Genomic DNA, 26,795 nt, shown 5'->3' on the forward strand with positions numbered 1-26,795 from the left:
AGAGAACAAAAAAAATGCCACCATGGCTTAACAACCAAGTAAAAGAAGCAGTGAGAGGTAAAAAAAAGTGGAAGTTAAATCCTAGTCAGGAAAATAAAAAGGAGCATAAACTCTGTCAAATTAAATGTAAAAATATAAGGAAAGCCAAAAAGGAGCCTGAAGAATAGCTAGCCAAAAACTCAAAAAGTAATAGCAAAATGTTTTCAAGAATACCAGAAGGAGAAAGCCTGATACACAGAGGGACCACAGGATGATCAAGATGCTAAAGGAGCACTCAAAGATGATAAGGTCATTGCGGAGAAACAATGAATTTTTGCTTCAGTCTTCATGGCAGAGGATGCTAGGGAGCTTCCCAAACCTGAGTCATTCTTTTTAGGTGACAAATCAGAGGACTTGTCCCAGATTGAGGTGTCAGAAGAGTTTTTGGAACAAATTGATAAACTTAACAGTTACAAGTCACCAGGACCAGATGGCTTTCACCCAAGAGTTCTGAAAGAACCCAAATGAGAAATAGTGGAACTATTAACTATGGTTTGTAACCTATTCTTTAAATTAGCTTCTGTACATAATGACTGAAAGATAGCTAATATGATGCCAATCTTTAAAAAGGGCTCTAGAGGTGATCCTGGCAATTACAGTCTAGTAAATCTGATGTCATTACCGGGCAAATTAGTTGAAACTAAAGTAAAGAATAGAATTGTCAGACAAACAGATTGGGGTGGGAAACCTTTTTTGGGTCAGGGGCCGCAGACTCACAGAAAAATCAGTCGGGGCTACACACAAGTGAGAAGCCAGAAAACCCCCAAAACCCAACCTAACTGACATGACCCCTGACTGAGAAGGAGAAAGACACTCCCCATATTCCCCTTGCACACCACAGCCTAAAGGGGCCCAAGCTAGTAGCTTTTGTGTGCTCCAGTCCCACAGAAAGCTCAGACTCACCAATGCTAGGTGGGGGAGCCCTGAGCTTCGGCCAGATCCAGGCAAGCTGGGGCCTGAGGTTCACCACCCCTGAGGTAGATTAACATAATTTGATGGTTCCTATAAAGGGAAATCATGCCTTACTAGTGCTTTTTGAGGGGGTCAAAAGCATGTGGACAAGGGGGATCCTGCGGTCACAGTGTACTTAGATTTCCAGAAAGCTTTTGACAAGGTCCCTCACCAAAGGCTCTTAAGTAAATTGTCATGAGAGAAGAGGGAAGGGCCTCTCATGGACTGATAACTGATTAAAGACAGAAAACAAAGGGAAGGAAAAATGGTCAGTTTTCAGAATGGAGAGAGGTAACTAGTGGTTTTCCCCAAGAGTCCACTGGGACCAATCCTATTCAATCTATTCATAAATGATCTGGAGAAAGGGGTAAACAGTGAGGTGGCAAAAATAGCAGATGATACAAAACTGCTCAATATAGTTAAGAACAAAGCAGACTGTGAAGAGCTTCAAAATGACCTCACAAAACTAGGTGATTGGGCAACAAAATGGCAAACTAATTTTCATCATAGAATCATAAAATACTAGAACCTGAAGGGATCTCGAGAGATCATCCAATCCAGTCCCCTGCTCTCACTGCAGGACCAAGCACCATCCAAGGTGCCTATCCAACCTGCTCTTAAATAGCTCCAGTGATGGAAATTCCACAACCTCCTAAGTCTAGTTACACCACGTCCACCACTTCTCCGTTATCCACAAGGCGTGATGGCCTATCAAAGAAAGCCAATGTTGATAAATGCAAAGTAATGCATATTGGGAAAAATAATCCCAACTAGGGATGTAAGCTAGTAACCGACTATCCAACAAGCATAAGCTTATCGGACAGTTGAGTAGTGACTCGACTAGTCGCTTCCCCCCCTTTCTGCCTATTAGAGAGAGACAGCATGGGGGGGAGCAGAAGCCAGTGCTGGGGGGAGCTGGCTTAAAATCAGAGGCAGCAGGGGGAGGGATAGGGAAGGCTGCTGCAAAGCAGACCCTGTCCACAGGGGTCCCAGCAAGGAGCTGCCCCCCTACGGCTAGGGGCTATTGCTGGACTCAGCACAAGTCAGTACCGAGCAGTCCCAGGTCATGCTGGTCCACGATACTGCGCTTCTGCATTTTAAAGAGCCTAGTGGCTCTTGCTACATTTAAAATGCAGAGCTGCTATGCAGGTAGTGTCCCCGGAACCATCATGAGCTGGAACTGCTCAGTCCCCGCTTGAGCCAGCTCCTAAAGCTATCCCACTGGGCTCTGCAGAGCAGGCCTGTCGACTAATTATATAGTTGATACAACTTGCATTGACTATAGGCAGGGCTCGACAAATAATGCAATCTACTCACCTGTGGCGAGTAGATTGCAACCCAGAAGAGCCCAGCATGCGCAGATCGCCGGACAGTGCGGCTGGTGAGTGGGGCTCGCCGCGGTTCGGCGAGCCCTGACTATAGGATTAGCTAGGTAACCACAATTTAACATCCTTAATCCCAACTATTCATACAAAATTATAGGGACTAATTTAGCTATTACCAGTGAAGAGAGAGAACTTGGGAGTTACGATAAGAGTTCTTTGAAAACATCCACTCAATATGCAGCAGCAGTCAAAAAAGCAAACAACATTAGGAATCATTTAAAAAGGAATAGCAAAGAGAGACTATCTTATTGACTCTGTACAAGGCCATGGTATGCCCACATCTTGAATACTGCATACAGATGTGATTCCCTCATCTCAAAAAACTACACTGGCATTGGAAAAGGTTCAAAAAAGGGAAACAAAAATTATTAGGGGTTTGGAATGGGTACCATATGAAGACAGATTAAAAATACTGGGACTTTTTATCTTAGACACGAGAAGACTAGGGGGTGATATGATAGAGGTCTATAAAATCTTGATAAGCATGGAGAAAGTGAATAAGGAAGTTATTTACCTGTTCCTATAAGATAAGAACTAAGAGTCATCAAATGAAATTAACAGGTATCAGATTTAAAACAAATAAAAAGGAAGTATTTTTTCCACACAGTGCACAGTCAACACATGGAACTCCTTGTCAGAGGATGTTGTGAAGACCAGGACTTTAGCACAGTTCAAAAAAGAACTAGATAAATTCATGGAGGTGAGATCCATCAATGGCTATTAGCCAGGATGAGTAGGAATGGCATCCCTAGCCTCTTTTTGCCAGAGGCTGGAAATGGAAGACAGGAGATGGATCGTTTGATTCCCTGTTCTGTTCACTCCCTCCAGGGCATCCGGCACTGGCCACTGTTGGAAGACAAGATACTGGGCTAGACAGACCTTTGGTCTGACCCAGTATGGCCAATCTTATAATTCAGGGGTGGCCAATCCATTTAACAGAAAGAGCCAAAACAGCAGCAGAAAAAATGCGAAGAGCTGCACCAGAATTGTAAAGAAAAGAAAAAAGCCTCCCAGAACAGAATTGTCGAGCAAAAACAAAAACAAAATTTTTAAATTTTTAAAGGAGACTGCCCCTTTAAGATGACCACTATCTTGGGCGCTATTTTTAAAACCCCGCAGTTCCAACCCAGTAAGTGCAGGGAAGCCAAGGGAGAGCTGGCGGGGGCCATTCGGGATGGGATGGGATGGGGTGTGCGCAGGAGCAGCTTTGTGCAGGTTGGCCATGGCCGTTACAATTGCTAATAGCTCATATCTCCTTAGTCAGCTACTTGAGTATTCCAGGATGCATTTCATCAGGTCTTGATGACCTGAAGACATTCAACTCATAATTTTTAACTTGTTCATTCCCTATTTTAACCTCTGAACTGACCTTTCATTTTCAGTGGCTTCATTAAGTTAGCTGTCTGATTGCAATTAAACTTGTAGTTGAAAACTGAAACAAAAAAAATCATAAAAACATCAGTCCTGGCTTGCGATGGTCCAAGTCTGACCCCTGCTGTGGCTCTCCGTTTAAAGTGTACTAGGAGCCTGGCAGGCAGACAGCCCAGCTCAGTTCCAGTTTGCCCCAGGTCTGGGAGCTCAGACCACTGCCACCCCACACTGCTGCCTCTATCAGAAGCAACAGCACAAGGTGACAAGCAGCCGGTCTGCAAGGAGAGCTGGTTTTTAAACTGGCTCCTCTCACAGCATGGCATCACACACAGAGGCAGCAGCATGGAGTGTCAGGTGGCTCCTTGGGAGTGAGGTGCACTGGCTGCTGGCTCCACTCCCGGGGACTACAAAATAATCGACTAACCGATAAGAATTCATGAGGTTACTCGACTATTCAATTAACTGATATTTACCATTCCTAGTTTGAACCTATTGTCTCTTATCCTGCCTTCTGTGGCAAGAGAGAAAAACTTTTCTCCATTATTTTTACAGCAGATTTCAAATATTTGAAGACGGCTGCCATGTGCCTCCCTTAAACTCTTTTCCAACTACACTCACCAAGTTCCTTCAACCTATGCTCATATGGCTTGCATTCCATCCTTTGATCATCTTTGTTGCTTGCCTCTGAATCCTTTCCAATTTCTCTACTTCCTTGCTATACAGCAGGGAACAAATTGGATATAGCACTGCAGCTAAGGCCTAACCAAGCAAATAAAGCAGTACTATCTCCTCCAGTAACTTGCATGCCATACTTCTAATGCAGTACAAAACAGCATAGCATGATCCAGCACAGCTCCCAGATCCTTCTTCGCGGTACTGCTGCCAAGCCAGTTATTCCTCAGTCTGTGTTTATGCATTTAGTTTTTTCCCCAAAATGTAGCACCTGTCATTTGCCTTTGTTAACTTCATTTTGTTGTCTATAGCCCAGCTCCCCAAATTATCAAGCTCCCTTGAAATTTTAGCTGTATCCTACAAAGTATTGGCTAGGGATGTCAATGTGTAGACAACTACATGATTAACTGATAAGCCTGAGCGGCTCTTAATATATTTAAAAAGCAGAGATGCAGCATCTGGAACCGGGCACGAGTCAGGAATCAATTGACTGTCCCAGCTCACATATGGTCCCCCACTACACCTCTGCCCCCGCCCTGCCTCCCACAGAGATGGCTCAGGAGAGAAACCAGCTTTTAAGCCATCTCCCCACAGCACCAGCTCCTGCTCCCCCCCCTCTCTCTCTGATAGAGGCAGAAAGATAATCTCATGTTTATCAGATAGTCAACTAGTCGCTTACATCCCTAGTTATATCCCCAGTTGAGATAAATTTTGTCAACAAAACTTGGTAGCACAGACAAGGCCTGAATGTCCTAATAGGAAATATAATCTGGGCAGAGGAGGAGGAGATTATTTTTCCTTCTAACTCAGCACTACAGCTAAACAGCAGCTGAAACTGCATGTCACAAAAAAAAGCTGAAGTGTAGAAGTGAGCTCACTAAAATCTCAGCTATCTGAGAGACAGAATAAAGATAAGGCAACAAAAGCACCAGTAAAACAAAGCATTTGCCAAGGCAATGTTAAAATGTGTTAAAAATGACACCCCAATAGACAAAAGTGTTGCCAAAAAAGTGCTGGTGTGAACAGCAACTCAAGCATGAGCATTCTCCTGCCAACAAAGCTAAAGCCCCTAAAGGGGTGGGGGTGGGAGTAGGAGAGTATTTTGTCAACAGCTGACAAACAGCAGCTACACTGCCTAACTTTTTGCAGCATATCTGCACAGCTATACTGCTGGAGCTGTATAGTGTAAACAGAGCCTAAAATACAGCAATGAACAGAACCCAAGCAAAAACTCTCTCTTGTGAAAAACACACTAAAAAGTTACAAGGCAATAAATAAAAGCAGTTTTAAAAAAAACAAAAAAACATTAAACAGACTCTCAAACATAGATGTTTAGTTGGAAAAAAAATTGCAACTTCCTGGGTCAAGCACCACCAATAATCTATAAGGTAACATAGCAAAGAAAAACAATTTTTAGATGATTTTTTTAAAATTTATCAGCTTCATCTTAGGCACATGAATGGCTAAAGGTGAGATTTACAGGTTCTGGTTAGCTCAGATAGAGCAGTGCCAGTCAATTGGGAGGGGCTGGTGCCTCCCACCCACCTCTCCAGTTAATCAATTAAATAGAATTTTACATCCCTAATTCAGCTTAATAGTAAAGCCGCACAAAACTATTTTAAAAAGTAATAATCATAAACTAAGAAGAAAAATGTTTAAAAGAAAATGCAATAAAGGTATAATTAAATGTCCTAGCATCTTAAACGCTTTATAAGCCTTAGTTAAACAATGATGTATGTAAAAGGTATGTAGAACAAGTTGGTTTTGGAAAAAATCCCACTAAAAACTATTTGCCTTAATAGTCAAAAAGTTCAATTCTGTGTTAATTTCAAACGTGTAATTATAAAAATCAAATAAATTAACAAGATTAACAAATACAGGATGCAAGTGATTCATTCCATAAATTGCTTCTGTACATTTAAATGGGACTTCTGGGTAATTTCTCATTCACAGTTGCATTGCTGACAGACACTTTGGCTACGTCTACACTGGCCCCTTTTCCGGAAGGGGCATGTAAATTTCACTAGTCGTCGTAGGGAAATCCGCGGGGGATTTAAATATCCCCCGCGGCATTTAAATAAAAATGTCCGCCGCTTTTTTCCGGCTTTTAAAAAAGCCGGAAAAGAGCGTCTAGACTGGCCCCGATCCTCCGGAAAAAAGCGGCGGACATTTTTATTTAAATGCCGCGGGGGATATTTAAATCCCCCGCGGATTTCCCTACGACGACTAGTGAAATTTACATGCCCCTTCCGGAAAAGGGGCCAGTGTAGACGTAGCCTTTCTGAGCAGCAGCCCACATTTCCTGGCAGTCTCTTCTAAATTCTTTTCTTCTCTCCCCTCCCGCAAGATAAACATTTAACCTAGCTGAGCTAGGGGCAGCCAGAACCAGAGTCAGGAAGAAATCCTGGAGCCTTTTTCAATAATCACAGAATCTCAGAAGTGTAGGACTGAAAGTGACCTCAACAGGCCATCTCAGCCAGTCTCCTGCACTCAAGTGGGACAACATAATAAGCAGAGTTCCTGGGAAGTATTTGTCATTGGAGGTTTTAAAGAAAAGATTCAACAAAGATTCCATAACCTTCTTAGGTAATCTGTTCCAGTGTTAACTATCCTGACAGGTAGTTCCCTAATGTCTAGCCTAAATTTCCCTTGCTGCGGTTTTAGTCCATTGCTTCATGTCCTATTCTCAGAGGTTAACAAGACAATTTTTCATTCTCCTCCTTGTAGGAATATTTCATGTACTTGAAAACTGTTGTCACTCCAGAAGGTCCTCTCTTCTCCAGACTAAAAGCCGTTTTTCCTCACAGGACATGTTTTTAGATCTTTAATGCACAAGCAAGCAAAAGAGCTGTGGGAAGGGACTGAAAAGTTGAAGGGATCATGTATTTCTGGAGTGATACAGAGTTGAGGGCACACAAGAGAGGCTCTTGGTAATCAGATGGTCACTTTAATAGTATGTGGAAACTGTAAGTACAACCAGTTCCACTTCATGTGAGAACTGATAACGCTAAAATCATGTCCTGGCAAATAAAAACTGGAAGCAAAACTATGGAAGGAGTTTTCCCATATATTCCCATAGAAGGTGCACTGTATCCAGTAAAAGAAAAAAGCAATGTAATCCAGGGATGCTGCTTAATTAAAATTCCGCAAGGACTCCTAAGAGGGGCCACAACAGATTACGTTTTCTTTTCCAGACGACCATGCACTTTGGCAGCAAAAACCAAAGAAAAATCACTGAAAATAAGAAACGGAGTTTGCAGCCATGGCTCGCTTCTGACAAAGTCCACACACACACCTTGGTCAATTCAGTCTGTAGTACAGGGACTATTTTTTAATTCCCTGCTGACATAGCACTCTCACATTCCAACATCCATAAGTAATGCTTAATAACATCTGGGACCCATGCTTTCCATCCTATCCTGGCAGATGAAGATAGCTTCAGTAATTCACAGCTTTTATCACTTCTCATCTGGACTACAGCAATGGAATATATCAGAACACAAAACCCTTAGGCTGCGTCTAGACTGGCATGATTTTGCGCAAATACTTTTAACGGAAGAGTTTTTCCATTAAAAGTATTTGTGCAAGACAGCATCTACACTGGCAAGGATGCTTTTGCTCAAAAGACATCTTTTGCACAAAAGCACCCATGCCAGTGTAGATGCTCTCTTGCACAAGAAAGCTCCAATTGCTGTTTTAGCCATCGGGCTGTCTTGTGCAAGAAATTAACTAGTCTGTCTACACTGGCCCTCTTGTGCAAGAATACTTGTGCAAGAGGGCTTATCCCTGAGCAGGAGTGTCAGAGTATTTGCGCAAGAACCACTGATTTTGTATAGTACAAAGTCAGTGTTCTTGTGCAAATACTTGTGGCCAGTGTAGACAAGTGGCAAGATTTTGTGCAAAAGTAGTCACTTTTGTGCAAAATCTTGCCAGTCTAGATGCAGTCTTAGTACTTAGGAAAATATTACAAACAGTTGCAGCACATCTCAACAACAACACAGAATACCATCACACCTGTCATCTGCTCTCTCCACTGGCTTCTCACTGAATTTTAAATCAAGTTCAAGGTGTCAGTCCTCCTCTTCAAAGCAATGTATAGCTTGGACCCAGCATACTTAAAAGACCATGTAATGATTTGAGACAAAGACCACGGTGAACAAGCTCACTCCTGTGGCACAACTGAATTCCTTTCTGCGTGTGGTCCAGGACTGGAATGCGCTATTTCAGAAACCAAGGGCTAACAGCTCCGACGTCCCTGCTCTAGCAGGTGCACAAAGAGGCGGTGCCTTGCCGCACTGCCAGCTGCGAACGGCAGGAGCGTGCTACAGAGACCGACCTAGAACACGCGGTGCCGGTGCGGACACGCCCCTCGAGTCCGCGCGCAGCGACGATGCTGCCGGCTCGAGCCCAGCCGGACACGCCGCGCTAGGCCCCGCCGTGCGGCCGAGTCTCGCTCCCCGCCCAGCGCTCCCGCACGCGCGGGCCCGGGCCGCGCGGGGCCCCCCCCCGGCTAAGCCCCGCGCGGGGCCCCCCCCCGGCTAAGCCCCGCGCGGGGCCCCCCCCAGGCTAAGCCCCGCGCGGGGCCCCCCCCAGGCTAAGCCCCGCGCGGGCCCCCCCCGGCACTGCCCCCCCCCGGCTAAGCCCCGCGCGGGGCCCCCCCCGGCACTGCCCCCCCCCGGCTAAGCCCCGCGCGGGGCCCCCCCCGGCACTGCCCCCCCCCAGGCTAAGCCCCGCGCGGGGCGGGGGAGGCGCTTTCTGCCCGGGCCCCCCCGCTCACCCCTGCTCGTCCTCGGCGGGCCCGGGGCTGGGGCGCCGCGGGGGCGGTGCCGGCGGGGGGGCGGCGCCGCTGGAGCCGCGGTTCTTGAGGATGCCCTTGATGGTCCTGCGCCCCGCCGCGCCCGACGTGGAGGGGGCCGGGGCCGCCATGGCCGCTCGCGCAGGCCCCGCTTCGCTCACTCACGGCCCCGCCAGGCCGCACGCCAACCGCCAGCGCGCATGCGCCCAGTCCAGGCCTGCGCAGCAGGGCGCGCGCCGCCGCTCCGGCTCCGTCACAGTCGGCGGGGGGCGGGGCCACGCGTGCGCCGCGCGCCCCGATTGGCGGCTGTTCTCTGCGCGAGCCCGCGCGCCAGCCTCGCCTCGGCTGCCGGGGCGGTGCCTCGGAGGGCGGGGCGTTCCCCCCCCCACAAACCCCGCCCCCCCCTCGGAACGAGCCGCCCCCCCACCACGCACTGCCCCCCCCGGAACGAGCCGCCCCCCCCACACGCTGCCCCCTCCTCGGAACGAGCCGCCCCTCCACAAGCTGCCCCCCCCCCTCGGAACGAGCCGCCCCCCCACAAGCTGCCCCCCCTCGGAACGAGCCGCCCCCCCCCACCACGCGCTGCCCCCCCTCGGAACGAGCCGCCCCCCCACAAGCTGCCCCCCTCGGAACGAGCCGCCCCCCCACACACTGCCCCCCCTCGGAACGAGCCCCCCCACCACACGCTGCCCCCCCTCGGAACGAGCCGCCCCCCCCACCACACGCTGCCCCCCCTCGGAAGGAGCCGCCCCCCCCCCCACCATGCGCTGCCCCCCCTCGGAACGAGCCGCCCCCCCACCACACGCTGCCCCCCCCTCGGAACGAGCCGCCCCCCCACACACTGCCCCCCCTCGGAACGAGCCCCCCCCACCACACGCTGCCCCCCCTCGGAACGAGCTGCCCCCCCCCACCTGCATCAAATGTCCCCCAGCCACCACACTCCGCCCCTCAGCTACTCAGCGGGAGCCCACCGCCAGCCCTGCCACAGGACCTGCCACCTCGGGCTCATTCCCGGCGCCGGCCGTGCCCTCCGCCGCACACGCTGGCAAACTGCACTGTGGTGCCAAAGCACAAATGGGCGCAAGCCCGGCATCAGGAACTGGCCCCCGCAACTGCAGGGAACGTTTTAACTTTTCTGTCAAGTATCAGAGGGGTAGCCGTGTTAGTCTGAATCTGCAAAAGCGACGAGGAGTCCTGTGGCACCTTATAGACTAACTGAAGTGTAGGAGCATAAGCTTTCGTGGGCAAAGACCCACTTCGTCAGATGCATGTAGTGGAAATTTCCAGAGGCAGGAATAAATATGCAGGCCAGGATCAGGCTGGAGATGATGAGGTGATCCAATCAAGGAGGATGAGGCCCACTTCTAGCAGCTGATCTGGAGGTGTGAATTCCAAGGGTACAGAAGCTGCTTTTGTAGTTCGCAAGCAATTCACAGTCTTTGTTTAATCCAGAGTTGATTGTGTCAAACTTAAAGATGAACTGTAGCTCAGCAGTTTCTCTTTGAAGTCTGGTCCTGAAGTTTTTTTGCTGCAGGATGGCTACTTTTAGATCTGCAATTGTGTGTCCAGGAAGATTGAAGTGTTCCCCTACAGGTTTTGTATGTTGCCATTCCTAATATCAGATTTGTGTCCATTGATTCTTTTACGTAGGGACTGTCCTGTTTGGCCGATGTATATAGCAGTGGGGCATTGTTGGCACATGATGGCATATATTACGTTGGTGGATGTGCAGGAGAATGTACCAGTGACAGTATGGCTGATCTGGTTAGGTCCTGTGATGGTGTTGCTGGTGTAAATATGTGGGCAGAGTTGGCACCGAGGTTTGTTGCAAGGATTGGTTCCTGAGTTCAAGTTATTATGGTGCGGTGTGTAGTTGCTGGTGAGAATATGCTTCAGGTTGGCGGGTTGTCTGTGGGCAAGGACCGGCCTACCTCCCAAGGCCTGTGAAAGCGAGGGATCATTGTCCAGGATGGGTTGAAGATCACTAATGATGCGTTGGAGAGGTTTTAGCTGGGGACTGTAGGTGATGGCCAGTGGTGTTCTGTTGGTTTCTTTCTTGGGCTTGTCCTGTAGCAGGAGGCTTCTGGGTACATGTCTGGCTCTCTCAATCTGTCTCCTCACTTCCTCGTGTGGGTATCGCAGTTTACAGAATGCTTGTTGAAGATCTTGTAGGTGTAGGTCTCTGTCTGAGGGGTTGGAGCATATGCGGTTGTACCTCAGTGCTTGGCTGTAAACAATGGATCGTGTGGTGTGTCCGGGATGGAAACTGGAGGCATGCAGGTAAGTATAGCGGTCGGTAGGTTTTCGGTATAGGGTGGTATTGATATGACCGTCACTTAATTGTATCGTGGTGTCCAGGAAATGGACCTCCCGTGTAGATTGGTCCATGCTGAGGTTGATGGTGGGGTGGAAGCTGTTGAAATCATGGTGAAATTCTTCCAGAGTCTCCTTCCCATGGGTCCAGATGATGAAGATGTCATCGATGTAGCGTAGGTAGAGAAGGGGTGTAAGTGGACGAGAGCTGAGGAAGCGTTGTTCCAGGTCAGCCATAAAAATGTTGGCGTATTGTGGGGCCATGCGGGTGCCCATAGCAGTGCCACTGGTCTGGAGGTATATGTTGTCACCAAATCTGAAATAGTTGCGTGTGAGGATAAATTCACAGAGTTCAGCCACCAGTTGTGCTGTGGCATCATCAGGAATACTGTTCCTGACAGCTTGTACTCCATCTGCATGTGGGATGTTTTAACTTAACTTTTCTGGACACCTAACAGTAGCCCTCCTGCTGCAAAAGAATTTCCCCACCCAGTTACAGAGTGAGGCTGCTGAACTGGGGTTCCCTTTCAAATTTGATACTGCTATCCTGGGCTTTAATAAAAACAATTACTGGTTAATGCAGTACAAAGCCACTTTCCCTTGCCTTTGACAGTCAGTTTTGAATGGGACACATCCAGCCCATTTAATTAGCTTCATTAACACAGGTCTTACAATTGATGTGTAACTACTTTTGCTGTTATAGGCATCTCTTGGATACTGTTATTTCTGTTCTGAAGCACATGATGAAGTGAGTTTTAATCTAGTCAATACTCTGTGAAAGCATCTCTTTAAACGTCCAAAAGCATACTCTCCCACCATTCTGCACTTGCTCAGCCTGTAGTGGAACTGCTCCTTACTGCTGTCCAAGGTGTTTGTGTATGGCTTCATGAGCCCTGGGAGCAAGGGGTAGGCTGGGGCTCCAGGGCTATCTCTACATTGGCACCCTTTTCCGTAAAAGGGATGCTAATGAGACACTTCGGAATTGCAAATGCCGCGGGGGATTTAAATATCCCCTGCGGCATTTGCATGAACATGGCTGCCGCTTTTTTCCGGCTCCTGGGATGAGGTTTACCTGGGTGGTCGACAAATACCTTTGATGTCGACACCCGCGCGTCCAGACTATCGCGCTGAGCCAACAAACAGCTGATCAGCTGTTTGTCGGCTCAGAACGGCAGCCATGTAAATTTAAATGAAGCAGCGATTATTTAAATCACCGCTTCATTTTCCTATGTCTGGTACCCTAATCTACATGCCTCTGGCAACAGAGACATGTAGTCTAGACATACCCTTAGTTACAGATAGGAGAGGGCACATTTTCAGAGGGGGTTGTTGTCACATTACCGAATTGGGGGGAAGCAGCCATCTCACTGCTGCACCCCTAGGTGGGGGTACTGGCCCCAGAAATTGGTATAAAAGGGAGCCATGTGGGGTATTGAATGGGAGCTTGCTGTTTTCTGATCCTGTGTACACTGTTTATGTGAGTATATAATGTCTATGTGTGTAGGTAGGAATCTGTAATCTGTGTGGAAGCTGAATATTTCTGTGAATGTGGTTAAGCATTGCTATGGACAGGCTGAGTAGCGAAGCCCTGTGGGACAATGGCTCTCAATAGGCTATGGACACACCCAAAGAATGGGGTTTGTCACCTGAGGGCAGCCAGCAGGGAACATAGAGATTGGCCTCTGACCAGGTGACTTGCTGCATACAAGAAGAGGCCAGGAAGGAGGTATAAAGAGGCCATGCGGTCGATGCCATTTTGTTCTCAGCTCAGCACTTCATCCCAGAGGCAGCACTGCAGGGATTGAAGAGCCCGGAAGACCCGTGAACCCATCCTGATCGTAGGATGTGCAATAAGAACTTTTAAACCAGCAGCTGTAACATCTCTGCTAGAGCCTGCATCGAGAACTGGGAGATTCGGTGCATGTAACGTACTGTACTTTAATAACCTTACTCTCAGGCTTTTCTTTCTTGTAATAATAAACCTTTAGATATAGATTCTAAAGGATTGGCCCAGCGTGATTTGTGGGCAAGGTCCAGAGGGTAAATTGACCAGGGATCTGTGGCTGGTTTCTTGGAACCGGACAGAACTTGTTCGGGGTAGGTGGGATTGGGTGCTAGGACCCCCCACCTGTGTTTAGGCCCGGGGCCATCTGGGGCACGGATATTGCTGGGGTGTTGGAGGGGTTTTGCTCGGGAGGCTTCAGGCAGGCAGCTGAAGTGCTCTGTGGGACTGGTTTGTGGCCTGTGTGGAAAGGTCACCAGTCGGGGGCTGTAAGAAGCCCCGGATTTGAGCAATTTGCCCTGAGCGGACGCCCTCAGCTGTGCCCAGACACGGCCCGGTCCGTCACAGTTGTGGCATGGCCTATTGGTGCAAAGCCTCTGGGCTGTCTGTATCAATATGTGTTTTGGACATACAAGGTCTGATCCAAACCCAAACCCAGTGAAATCATTGAAGAGTTCTGCAGCTTTCACAGCAGCTTATGCCCATGCGGCCATGCTGACAAGGCCATTGCATCCTTCAACTACAAATATATATTATAGATCAAAATCCTCACTGGAGAGCTGCCAGTGTAAACAATGGACAAAATTGGCTTCCAAATCCTGGCCCCCTAAGAACCTCTCTCATGTCAGCAGGGTCCTGCTAGAGAGAGAGCTGACTGAGCAGTGTGCTGACAACAGGCCTATAAGAAAAGGCATGACAAGTGTGAAGAAAGAAGCCTGCTGGATGCCATGAGCACAGTCTTCCCTAGGATGGGGTCTGCAGCCTTTGTAAACACGAGATCACTTTGAATGTAAATGCAATCCAAGATCTACCTCAGACCCAAATCCCCTGGCCCCGCCTCCTTCCCGCTCACTCCACCCTCTCTCCCTCCTCCTTCACCTTCACCAGGCTGGGGCAGCGGGATGGGGTGCAGAAGGAGGTTCATGACAGGGCAGGGTTTCGGGATGTGGGCTCCAGCTGGGCCCTGCTTACCTCAGGTGAGTCCTGCGATGCAGTGGGGCAGAGCCAGGCTCACCGCTGCCCTGGCCCTGCACCACTCCCAAAAGCAGACAGAAAATCCTTCCATCCCAAGCCCTGTGCTCTGTGGAGATAGGACACAGGGTGGGAGAGGAGGCACCTTGACATCAGCACTCCCTCCGCCTCCCCGGACAGCTCCAAGGGTATGTCTAAACTACATGGCTCCGTCGACGGAGCCATGTAGATTTGTTGTTTTGGCAAAGTCAAATGAAGCCGCGATTTAAATGATCGCAGCTTCATTTAAATTTACATGGCTGCCGCGCTGAGCCGACAAACAGCTGATCAGCTGTTTGTCTGCTCAGCGCGCTAGTCTGGATGCTCCCCTGCCGACATCAAAGCCCTTTGTTGGCAGCTCCGGTAAACCTCATTCCACGAGGAATAACGGTGCTGCCGACAAAGGGCTTTGATGTCGGCAGGGGAGCATCCAGACTAGCGCGCTGAGCGGACAAACAGCTGATCAGCTGTTTGTCGGCTCAGCGCGGCAGCCATGTAAATTTAAATGAAGCCGCGATCATTTAAATCATGGCTTCATTTGACTTTGCCTACGTGTCTAATCTACATGCCTCTGATGACAAAGGCATGTAGTCTAGACACAGCCCAAGGCAGAGGGCAGGGGGGTTCCAGAGAGGCTGGCGAGAGGCTGTTCTCAGTGGCGATGGCAGAACAAGGAGCAATGGGCTCATGCTGCAGTGCGGGAGGTCTAGGTTGGAGATTAGGAAAAACTATTTCCCTAGGCAGGTGAGAAAGCGCTGGGAAGAGTTACGCAGGGAGGTGGTGAATCTCTATCTCTAGAGGCTTTAAGTCCTGGCTTAACATAGCTCTGGGCTGGGTTCCCTAGGGAGGGGGTGGAATCTCCATCCCTAGAGGTTTCTAAGTCCCAGCTTGACAAAGTCCCGGCTGGAATGGTTGAGTTGGGATTGGACCTGTTTTGGGCAGGGGGCTGGACTTGATGACCTCCTGAGGTCTCTTCCAGCCCTAGGATTCTAGGACTCTATGTGCAGCAGGCTGTGGGAGAGGGGGATGTAGCTGAAGTGATGGGCTTGATAACCTCTTGGCTAAAACAGTCAGGATCCCCTGTCAGAGACTCAAAGATCGACCAGTAGACTCTGACTGACTGGCTGGTGACCACTGCCCTACGGGATATTTGCATGCTACAGCCTACATCCTCCTGCATCCAATCTTGAGAATTGTGTTGGCTGCAAAACTTCAGAATCAGCCTCAAAGATTTCACCTCTTCATCCAGCTGTTCACTGTTTGCCAAAGCCTCTCTTACTCTGTAATAACAGGAAGGGTCAAAAGAGCGTTGACAGAATTTACTCAGGCATCTCCAAATACATGACAGAGGTTGCACAGACAGCGTACCGACATTCCTTAACTGCTGTCACTTGCAGGAATTACAGGCAGGGTTTACAATCTAGCATTAGCAACAGGGCTTGTTATTCTCAATTAAGAAACCAACACTAAGAAAGCAAAAGAGTTCAGAACTAGCCTGGTCTTGTTCTCTTAAACAGTAGAAGCTACTTCTCAGGAGGACAGTTCATTTGAACAGCTGGCTTCATTGTCTCAGTGTTAATATTGTAGGAGCGGAGAAGGCCCTTCAGACGTTCCACAGTTTCTGGCTGCAGCTGGCGAGTTCTTGACAGAATCCAGGCATACTCAACGTGGAAGAACGAGATAAAATTAGTGCAGGAATACACCACACTGTAGTTTCCATAGTCAGTGGAGAGGACCCAGTAAGGGGCAGATGGCATGACTAGAAAAACAGCAGGGACATCGTTAGCAAACATGACTAACCAACAGGGCTAAGTTAAGCAGTTAGAGCAGGGACCAGAAGACACCTGGGTTCTTTCCCCAGTTTTACTAGTGACTTGCTGTGTGACCTATGAAAGTTTAGGAAGTTACTACGTAGGGCTTTCATGTTACACCTGATGGATTCAAGAAAGCCAATAGAGTTTTGTACTAAAGCCTCGTTATTCCCCGAGGCTCTGGCTGGCAGGCTTGATTCTGCTTTCCATTAGACTGGTGACTTAAATGGAATTGGAATTAGGTCAGGCTGTGAGTCGTCTGACGGAGCGGGGCTTGGCCCAGCAGGGTGTACGTGTTACAGGCAGGGGCAGATGACTGTTTTGTGGGGCCCCGGGCAGCATAACTCCGTGGGGCCCCCCCTTTGCCACGGTGGTGCCACGGTGCATGCGCGGGGCTTTTTTAAGCGCGGGGCCCGGGACGGCCGCCCCGTTCGCCCTGCCCTATATCCGCCCCTGGTTACAGGGTTCATTCCCTGATCCAGGCCTGTTTCTCCACTGCCTTGTACCAACTAGCACAGGAGCATGTCTCGTTCACACCGTGTGCACGTGGCGTGGTGCAGGGCAGCACAGAATGAGGCCTTTCCCGGATTACCTTTTGTGAATAAGAATTGTCTCCCTCCCCACTCCATGCACACAGGAGACATTCGAACAGCCATCAAATCTCTGCCAAGCCAGCAGGCAGGTGCAAGGATGGAGAGGGAAGGGGGACAAAAGCAATACTTTCTAAATCGGTACTGCCAATGGGGAGAAGCAGGCATGGAACAGTGATGGCAGGAGCCTTGATGGCATGATAACAAGAAAAGAAACGAGCCGCATAATTCAATTAAAATAAAAACCATTGTTCAGCTTTCCTGTGGCCACAGAAACATTTATCCTGACCCATGGGCCTAGCTCTCCTCTCGCTTAAACCAGGTTTACTCTGACACTCCTCTGATCTATATCAGCGTGAAAGCAGAATCAGGACCCAGCTCTGAGCAGAATTCATGGTGCTACTCAAGTCAATAGCAAGGCCCTAGCAGCAGGATTTGGCCAGATGCAGGGAACGAGCATTTAAACAACACACTTACATTGGGAAAATCTGACTTTCAGCTTGGCTGGCTCGTCATCTGCCTGGGTAGCCTCCCCCGCAATTTGATGAATTGTCCCATCAGAGCTAAGTGGAGAACAAGAGATTTGGAAATTAAAAGTTTGGAATCACAGTTATGCAGTTATTTCCAGTAACCGCTCTCCCGAGGTGGTGCTCTACCCACAGTTGGCTAACAGCCAGAGCAAAGCCTCACATAATGTGCATTCCAGTTGAGAACAGCTTCCCGAGAAGCACAGAAGCAACTGTGAGATGACATTTCGACTTTCAGTACCAGTACAATCTGGATGCAATGCCATGCAGGGCAATCTAGGTGCCTGGGGATTGCCACACTGGATCCGAACAGGGGGCCACTTAGCCCAGCACAACCAGCTGCCTCTTGGATGTATTTCCCTGCTTTGTGTAGTGCTGTACTATGGCTACATCTAGACTGCAAGCCTCTTTCGAAAGATACTTTTGAAAAAGAGCGTCTAGATGACAACCAGTACTTTGGGAAAAGCAAGTCGCTATTTCGAAAGAGAGCGCCCAGGCAGTCTGGATGCTGTCTTTCGAAAAAGCAGTTTTCATTACATAACACCTTTTTTCAAAAGAGCGCTTTTGAAAAAAGGCGTTATTCCTCGTAAAACAAGGTTTTCCACGGTCGAAAAAACTGCTGCGTTCTTTCGATTTACTTTAGAAAGAACACGGCAGCAGTCTAGATGCAGGGGAAGTTTTTTTGAAAAAAGGCCACTTTTTTGGAAAAAACCCTGTAGTCTAGACACACCCTGGCTACGTCTACACTGCAGGCTTCTTGTGTAAAAACAGTTTTGCGCAAGAGTTCTTGTGCAAAAGTTCTTGCACAAGAGAGTGTCCACACTGCCATGTGCTTTTGCGCAAGAGCGTCCATGGCAGTGTGGACGCTCTCTTGCGCAAGAAAGCTCCGATGGCCATTTTAGCCATAGGGCTCTCTTGCGCAAGAAACCCCTGTTGCCTCTCTACATGCCTTCTTGTGGAAGAGCTTTTGCACAAGAGGGCTTATTCCTCGTGGGGAAAGGAATAACTCTTGTGCAAGAAGCCCTGTTTTCTGACGCTTTACTGTAAATTTACTTGTGCAAGAACGCACGTGCAGTGTAGATGCTCTGCAAGTTTTTGTGCAAGAACAGCTGTTCTTGTGCAAAAAGCCTGCAGTGGAGATGTAGCCCCTGAGCGTCAGTGTACTGCAAATATAAACCCATAGCCCAGCATGCATGCAATGTATCATATACAGCAAAGAAGGAAAGTCCCCCAACTGTTGTGCAAGAGAGGAAGAGAGAAAAAACCCAGCCATGTGACAGACATTTGCCATGGAGCTTATGACTCTGCTGGGAAGCTCTCCGATACCCAGCGAGGAGGGCAAGATCTCGAAGGGCAGAGATTGCCTTCTTTCTGGCATTTGTATAATGGCCAGCCCCATGGGCTCTGGCTCCAGCAAAATGCAAACACCCCCACCAAGAATCAGAAGGAGATGTGCTTTCGGGAAGGAAAGGTGTTACTTGTTTGTCACTCGTCCAATTGCACAGCTCTGTGGGTGCTCACATTGTGCAGGGACTCTCACTGACACCATTTCCAGCCATTTCTCCTTTCTCTCTGAAACGAGAGCCAGCCCCACGCATGCCCAGGTCTGCTTAAAACTTAGAAAATGTATATTGTTCTTCCACCATGCTTCAGCTTCCCCTGTCCTGCTCTCCTTACAAAGGGAGCTCCCAAGAAAACGGCCTCCAGGGGCCTGATCCTCCATTCGCTGGGGACCAATTCTCTCCTTTCCCACACTTTGGGTAGAGACTTACACGTGTGTGCAAAGCTACGGGCCAGGAGTGTTCAGATCTGACAGCACTTTGCATGGGTAGAAGAGAGGCAGCACTAGGGAGTGACTATGGAGTACCCCATGCAATGGAGCCGCATGGCGTAAGATCTGTGTCAGTGAAAGGAGAATCAGGGCCTGCAGAGGCTACATAATGAAGCTGACTGAAGTCACGTTGATGTACAGCCACAACACTAATGACATTGGTTTTGCATGGCCTTCCTAGCTCTGTCTGTTGTCAGCACATGGCCCCCGCAGGGCGCTGGCACCGACTGACCTGTCAGCCCCGGGGGCAGGGCGCCGGCTGTCAGCTTGCAGGGGCTGACGGCCGGAACGCTGACAGGAGCACTGATGCTGTGCTGGCACTGAGTGCGGTGCCTTAGTGCTACACCTCACGCGGGGGTGGAGTTGTTGGGTCCACGTACTGGGCGACTTACGCAGGCAGGAGCCACCCTGGAGTGAGTAGGCGCTTCCAGAGCTAAGCCAAGGCGAGCGCACGTACCCACACCATGCGCCAGGCAGAGGGGCTCAGGCCTCTGCTGTGTAAGGACAGGAGTTCCCGACACCCACAGAGCTTGCCCAGCTTCGAGAGGCGTGCAGCGTGCACGCCCGTCTAACTGCCTGTGCCCTACTTAGATTAAAGCACATTATCCCCAGGCCAACTGCACGTCCCACTTTGACACAGGAAGATTTGTTTAATGAAACAGTCTGAGCTGCCATCCCAACACCTCCACGCAACAGCAACAACCCTCTCAACAGGAGCTGCCCAACCCTGGGACTGGGAAGGAGAGTCACATGGTCTGGGCTTAGGAGGCCAGAGAGCCTGAGTGCTACTACTTGTTCTGCCACTGATCACTGTGGCCTTGGGCAAGTCATTTTGCCTCTTTGCTTCAGTTTCCCCCATCTGTAAAAAGAAGACTGTGGTAGTATGTGCCAAGAGGTCAGCCCAGTGCTCTGAGCATACACAACGCTGTGTTCTCTGCTAGGGCTGTTGCCTTGCCCCTCCAAGAGCAGAAGGACCGGAAGGGGGTGAAGTGTGTGTGAGCGCTAAGAACGCAGCAAAAACAGTCCTGGCTCTCTCTCGTGGGAGTCCCCTCCAGCCAGCACTGCGGCCGGGCTGTCTGCACAGGAGCCGGGGGTGGCGAACAAACTGGCCCGAGGATCCCACCAGGGGATGGAAAGTATATGGAGGAAGGGCCACGGATGCTCATGAAATGAGGGCTGCGGTGTGGGAGGAGGGGAGGGCTCTGAGAGGCTTGGGCTGTGTGCTGGAGCTGAGGGGTTTAGAGAGAAGGAGGGGAAGGGGGGGTTCAGGGGTGCAGCAGGCTCTGGGCTGTGCTTACTGCCTTAAGCAGCCCCCAGAAGCAGCAGCATGTCCCCCTTCCAGCTCCGACATGGAGGCATGGCCAGGCAGCTCTGTGCATTTCCCCCATCCGCAGGTGCAGCCCAGCAAATGGGAGCTGCAGGGGCAGCGCGTGGGGGGGCAGAGCATGGATCCCCCTGGCTGCCCCATGTGTAGGAGCTGGGGGGAACATGCCAGTGCTTCTGGGAGCTGCACGGAGCCACAGCCCCTGCAGAGCAGGGTAAAACTTCCGACCTGCGCCCCAGTGGCCGGGAGCTTAAGGGCCCGATTCCAATGGCTGATGGGCCACATGTGGCCCACGGAATGTAGTCTGCCCCCCTGAGCTAGGGTCCCGAAGGGGGGGCAGTCGTTACACAGACAGTCAGTCCCACCACAACCAGTTCCACACAGACCCAGTGACCTAGGGGCAGAGCCGCCGGGCACCGCTCATTAGCCGAGCACAAAGGATGCCTGCGATTTTGGTGGCAAGCAGCACAACAAAGGCCTCCAGAGACTGTGAAGAGCAACTTTCCTTCATTCCTTCACAAGCGACTCCTGCGAAAGCTGAGACTATTGACAGCTCAGCAGAACAATGCGCAGCCCCGTCGCAAGAGCTGTGTGGGCTCGCCAGCCCCCAGGAAAACACTCCAAGCAAGCCATGCAATGACAGTGCTCCTTGCGACTGCGTGACATGGGCTGTGCTCCTGGCACACAGGGCATGGCAGTTACTGAGAGGGACGCGCGTCCTGCAGAGACAGACAGACAGATCCCGGCTTCACGAGAAGTGGCCAAGAGGTATTGGTTGCATTTGTGGGCCCTTAATTGATTCTCTGGTGAGGCTCCTCCTAGCCACCCGTGAGGTGCACGGGTCTTGTGCTGCCTCTGCACAGGGATGAATGACAACCTGTGACTGGCCCCCAGCCTGCCCAGCACAGCCCGCACGACGTGCTGGCATCTGGCTTTCCAACCAAGCAAGGACACATGGGGTTATGCCAGAGAGGGCTGGGGGCCAGGCAGAAAGTAATACTCAGCATGACGTATTTTACAGTTTTCTGTGTCCATCGACCTCTTCCTATTCGCTGGTCGCTGTGCAGCGTGGCCAGACGTGCTAACGCTCAACGGATACGAGACAGAACCTGGAGACCCAAGTAAAAGCGCTGGGACGGGATATGGGACGGGATATGGTGCGGCCGGGCCGCATGCTACCTCTGACTTGTCCTGCCAGCTGAGTGACTGCACCAGGAGGTGAGTTTCCTCCTTGCACGATGCTCTCGGGATGTGAGAGGAGGCTGTGGCGGCCGATACGGAAAAAGCCAATATCAGCCAGCGAGAGCAAGTCAAGGGACACTCTGCTCACTGCAAGAAAACTCAAGGCTCACTGGGACCCGGCTGCAGCAGGAACACAGGCCTGGGGAACGGGACTTACCGCAGCTCTTGATTCTGCACTTTAATCTTCCCATTGTCCATCAGTGCGTAGTTGGTCTGGATGCAGATTCCCTTCTCAAAGGACGCAGGCAGCTTTTCGATCTCATACCATTTCCCCACATACTGGAAAAGAAAACCCAGTTACTGGCCTCAGCTGCATGCAGGTTCAATGGGTGTGACCAACAGGCTGCGGAGCGGTGCGGATCATTCATTAACATTGTCCCTACTCTGCTCGAGTCAGAAAACTTTTCTATGACTTGATCTAGAAAGCCGAGCTCTGTGGTAGGAGAGGCTGTATCAGAGAGCCGCATGAACTGAGTCCTAGACCTGCATTCTGGACACTTGAATTCTCAGCCACTAGCCTGTGCACTCTTGTGCCTCACTTTCCCCATTTGTCTCTACCCAAAGGGAATAATGGCCCTTGCCTCCTTGGGAAAGCGCTTTGAGGCCTGCCGCCGAACAGCAGTATAGCAGAGCGCGGGATAGCGCAATTGGACTCAGCCTGTGTGGGGTGGGCACAGGCATGGCGCTGTCGCAGGGAGTTACAGCCCCACAAAAGTGGCTCCACTGCTCAGCTGCTGCTCTTTACCCGCCCTCTTTGCCTTGCTTGCTTTGAGCCAGCGTGACCTGAGATCTCTTCCCACCTTGGAAACATCAAAGTTCTCCTGGACGGGGGCTTCCGGGCATCGCCCCAAGCGAAACGTTTGCCCCTCAGAGGTGCGGAGGAGCCCGAACAGGACTGAAAGCAGCACCACAGTCGCTGGCATGGCCACGTGTGGTCACAAATGGGAACTGGACCTAAAAAGAAATAAAACAGAGTATAGGTCAGGCACGGAGGGTGGAGGGGATGTATCAGTGACCGGCGTCGCGGGGCTGTGGCGAGTCTCGTCCTGCGGGGGGGGGGCTGGTGTCGAGGGGCTGTGGCGAGTCTCGTCCTGCGTGGGGGGGCTGGTGTCGAGGGGTTGTGGCGAGTCTCGTCCTGCGCGTGGGGGGGGGGGCTGGTGTCGAGGGGCTGTGGCGAGTCTCGTCCTGCGCGTGGGGGGGGGGGGCTGGTGTCGAGGGGCTGTGGCGAGTCTCGTCCTGCACGTGGGGGTGGCTGTGGCGAGTCTCGTCCTGCGCGAGGGGGGGGGCTGGCGTCGCGGGGCTGTGGCGAATCTCATCCTGCGCGGGGGGGGGGGCTGGTGTCGAGGGGCTGTGGCGAGTCTCGTCCTGCGCGAGGGGGGGGGCTGGCGTCGCGGGGCTGTGGCGAATCTCATCCTGCGCGGGGGGGGGGGCTGGTGTCGAGGGGCTGTGGCGAGTCTCGTCCTGCGCGAGGGGGGGGGCTGGTGTCGAGGGGCTGTGGCGAGTCTCGTCCTGCGCGGGGGGGGGGGCTGTGGCGAGTCTCGTCCTGCGCGTGGGGGGGGGCTGGTGTCGAGGGGCTGTGGTGAGTCTCATCCTGCGCGGGGGGGGGGGGCTGTGGCGAGTCTCGTCCTGCACGGGGGGGGGGTGTGGCGAGTCTCGTCCTGCACGTGGGGGTGGCTGTGGCGAGTCTCGTCCTGCGCGGGGGGGGGTGTGGCGAGTCTCGTCCTGCGCGTGGGGGGGGGGCTGGTGTCGAGGGGCTGTGGCGAGTCTCGTCCTGCGCGGGGGGGGGGGTGTGGCGAGTCTCGTCCTGCGCGTGGGGGTGGCTGTGGCGAGTCTCGTCCTGCGCGTGGGGGGGGGGGGGGCTGGTGTCGAGGGGCTGTGGCGAGTCTCGTCCTGCGGGGCAGGGGCTGGTGTCAAGGGGCTGTGGCGAGTCTCGTCCTGCGCGGGGGGGGGGGCTGTGTCGAGTCTCGTCCTGCGCTGGTGGGGGAGGGCTGTGGCGAGTCTCGGCCTGTGCGTGGGGGGGGTTGTGGCGAGTCTCGGCCTGTGCGTGGGGGGGGCTGTGGCGAGTCTCGGCCTGTGCGTGGGGGGGGCTGTGGCGAGTCTCGTCCTGCGCGTGGGGGGGGTTGTGGCGAGTCTCGTCCTGCGCGTGGGGGGGGGGCTGTGGCGAGTCTCGTCCTGTGCGTGGGGGGGGGCTGTGGCGAGTCTCGTCCTGTGCGTGGGGGGGGGGCTGTGGCGAGTCTCGTCCTGTGCGGGGGGGGGGCTGTGGCGAGTCTCGTCCTGCGCGGGGGGGGGCTGTGGCGAGTCTCGTCCTGCGCGTGGGGGGGGGGGCTGTGGCGAGTCTCGTCCTGCGCGGGGGGGGGGGGCTGTGGCGAGTCTCGTCCTGCGCGTGGGGGGGCTGTGGCGAGTCTCGTCCTGCGCGGGGGGGGGGTTGTGGCGAGTCTCGTCCTGCGCGTGGGGGGGGGCTGTGGCGAGTCTCGTCCTGTGCGTGGGGGGGGCTGTGGCGAGTCTCGTCCTGTGCGTGGGGGGGGCTGTGGCGAGTCTCGTCCTGCGCGGGGCTGTACGTAGGGAGGAAGCGTTGCTATCTGCGGCTGGGCCGTTCGGGATGGAAGCAAGCGGCAGCAGAGCTCGGGAGAGAGCCAGGGCAGTGAGCTCCATGGCTGAATGCGGCCGTCTAGTGCCACATTTCTGGTGTTTCCCCTCCTGTTGGCTCTGTCCTCCCTTCCCGGGTGGGCACCCACAGGGGCGGCAGGCCGTGGGCTCTGAGGTATTTCTCTTTGCTCCTTTGAACAGATGAGCCCCGCTGCCAGGGGTGAGTCTCACTGGCACCCAGACAGAGGAAAAGCATTAACTCTCGGCCCACGGTCCCCGGCCAGGCAGCCGGCCCTGGGCCTGTCCGGACCGTCCCAACAAAAGCAGCGTGGCTCGTGGGCAGGGGCGCACATGCAGACCCCCGTCCATGGGCTCTTCAGCCTCCTGCACTTAAAACCAGCCTCGGGCCAGCTCTGGCATCCCACCCCCATTTGTAAGGCAAGCTGGATCGCTCCCCTGCCCCCGAGAGCCATCAAGGACTCCTGAGAACCAGGGATGCCCAGAGGCGCTGGACCAGTGTGTGGAGTGGGGGTGTGAGAGCTAATGAACCGAACTGCAAACCCTGCGTATGATGGAAACTGCTTCCGGACGGGGTGGCAGCCCCCAGCAGCGCCAGATCCAGCCCCATTCCCTCTGGAGAACAAGCTCAGGCGCTGCAGAAAGCAGCAAGAAATCCCGCTGGGGAACGGCGGGGCGTCCTGCTAAGGAGTAAATACCAGGAGTGGCCCCGGTCTTTGGAGCAGTGTCAGACCCCTCCCGGCCGGGACGCGGCAGCCCCTCTCCGACCGAACTGAACCCTCCCCCACGTGTCTGGCAACGTACCTGAGCTCCCAAGGAGACGCGAAGCGCTCGGCGGTGGCTGGCCCTGGGCTCTGAGGCACAGCTAGCTGGGGAGCTGCCTCCCTTCCTTTATAAGCATGCCGGGGTCATCGTTACTTAACAGGAGCTCAGGCCACGCCCGATTCCTGACACGCAAGTTTGTTTGGAAGGCAGCTTGGGTGGCTTCACTCTGCACTCAGTGCAGCGCCGCGGAGCCCGTGTCTGCCAGCGCCGCCCGAGGCAACCACGGGACGTGTGCCTCTGTGGCAGGGCCCCGGCCGCGCTCCCGCAGGTGGGGCTGCTCCAGCCCAGCCAGAGACCAGAGAGCAGGGCCAGCGTGTGGCCTCAGGCACGCCTGGACACTGGAGTAACTGCTGCTGGTGCTGAGACCACTGCCTGTCCTGCTGGCCAAGAACGGCAGCAGCGTCCCCGTGTGCTGCTTCTCTCCCTCTCCATGACGGGGGCGGGGACAAGACCCTGGGGTCCTGGCCTCCAGGGCCAGGCAATACAGATCCATACCACTCAAGCCTGGCCCTGGGGCCCCTGTTGTCTGTAGGGAAAGGGGTGAATATGGCTCCATTTCATAGAGTCGTAGAATCCTAGAATCACAGGACACTAGAACGGGGAAGGGACCTCAAGAGTCATCGAGTCCTGTCCCCTGCCCTCATGGCACCATCTAGACCATGGGTTCCTAAACTGGGGGCCGTGTCCCCCCGGGGGGGGGGGCGTGAAGAAATTCTGGGGGGGGCGCGAGGCGACCCAGCCACATCCACCCCCATCAATCCCACCCCAAGTTTTGCTGCTATTTTGGGGGGGGGCATGAGGGTTTCTAAAAAATCAAAAAGGGGGCGTGATGCCGAAAAGTTTAGGAATCACTGATCTAAACCATCCCTGACAGTGTCTGTCCAACCTGCCCTTAAATATCTCCAGGGATGGGGATTCCACAACCTCCCTGGGCAATTTATTCCAGTGTTTAACCACCCCGACCGTTAGGAACTTTTTCCTAATGTCCAACCTAAACCTCCCTTGCTGCAGTTTAAGCCCTTTGCTTCTTGTCCTGTCCTCAGAGGCCACGGAGAACCATTTTCCCCCTTCTGCCTGTGACACCCTTTTAGATACTTGAAACCCACTATCACGTCCCCGCTCAGTTTTCTCTTTTCCAAACTAAACAAGCCCAATTCTTTCAGTCTTCCCTCTTAGCTCATGTTCTCTAAACCTTTAATCATTCTTGTTGCTCTTCTCTGGACACTCTCCAGTTTCTCCACATCTTTCTTGAAATGCGGTGCCCAGAACTGGACACAATCCTCCAACTGAGGCCTAACCAGCGCAGAGTAGAGTGGAAGAATGACTTCTCATGCCTTGCTCACCACACACCTGTTAATGCAGCCCAGAATCATGTTTCCTTTCTTTGCAGCAGCATCACACTGCTGATGCATATTTTGCTTGTGGTCCACTGTGATACCTAGATCCCTTTCTACAGGACGCCTTCCTAGACAGTCACTTCCCATTCTGTATGGGTGACACGT

The 26,795-nt window shown here is 52.4% G+C and overlaps 2 protein-coding genes across 4 annotated transcripts in view; both read right to left on the bottom strand.

Moving 5' to 3' along the window:
• PPP1R2 (protein phosphatase 1 regulatory inhibitor subunit 2) overlaps window positions 1–9,444 on the bottom strand; it is a 32,893-nt gene extending 23,449 nt beyond the window's left edge. The window contains exon 1 of one of the 3 annotated variants that reach the window (XR_012906346.1): window positions 9,196–9,444. Coding sequence is in view for 1 of the 3 variants with exons in the window: in XM_075938318.1 (XP_075794433.1) it covers window positions 9,196–9,344 (149 nt within the window). In the remaining 2 variants the exon portion in view is untranslated. The remainder of the gene's footprint in view (window positions 1–9,195) is intronic. The other 2 variants (XR_012906345.1, XM_075938318.1) reach the window with 2 other exon arrangements.
• Window positions 9,445–15,843: 6,399 nt separating this feature from the next.
• On the bottom strand, window positions 15,844–26,778 carry APOD (apolipoprotein D). The gene is made up of 5 exons (XM_006129835.4): window positions 25,273–26,778; window positions 22,665–22,818; window positions 22,022–22,143; window positions 17,418–17,503; window positions 15,844–16,298 (listed from the first exon to the last, which is right to left on the bottom strand). The coding sequence occupies exons 2-5, from the start codon at window positions 22,785–22,787 to the stop codon at window positions 16,063–16,065; spliced, it is 567 nt and encodes a 188-aa protein (XP_006129897.1). The 5' UTR covers window positions 22,788–22,818; window positions 25,273–26,778; the 3' UTR covers window positions 15,844–16,062.
• Window positions 26,779–26,795: the final 17 nt, after the last annotated feature.

The sequence above is a fragment of the Pelodiscus sinensis genome, chromosome 10 (genome assembly GCF_049634645.1).
Source record: "Pelodiscus sinensis isolate JC-2024 chromosome 10, ASM4963464v1, whole genome shotgun sequence".
NCBI classification, from domain to species: domain Eukaryota; kingdom Metazoa; phylum Chordata; order Testudines; family Trionychidae; genus Pelodiscus; species Pelodiscus sinensis.

What these genes read in the sequence shown, in the direction of transcription:
- APOD (XM_006129835.4), bottom strand. Translation starts at nt 22,787, where the DNA reads ATGCCAGCGACTGTGGTGCTGCTTTCAGTCCTGTTCGGGCTCCTCCGC. An exon ending in AGAACTTTGATGTTTCCAAG is followed by an intron (nt 22,144 to 22,664) that starts GTGGGAAGAGAT and finishes TTTCTTTTCCAG; the next exon opens with TATGTGGGGAAATGGTATGA. An exon ending in GAAAGTCAGATTTTCCCAAT is followed by an intron (nt 16,299 to 17,417) that starts GTAAGTGTGTTG and finishes CTGTTTTTCTAG; the next exon opens with TCATGCCATCTGCCCCTTAC.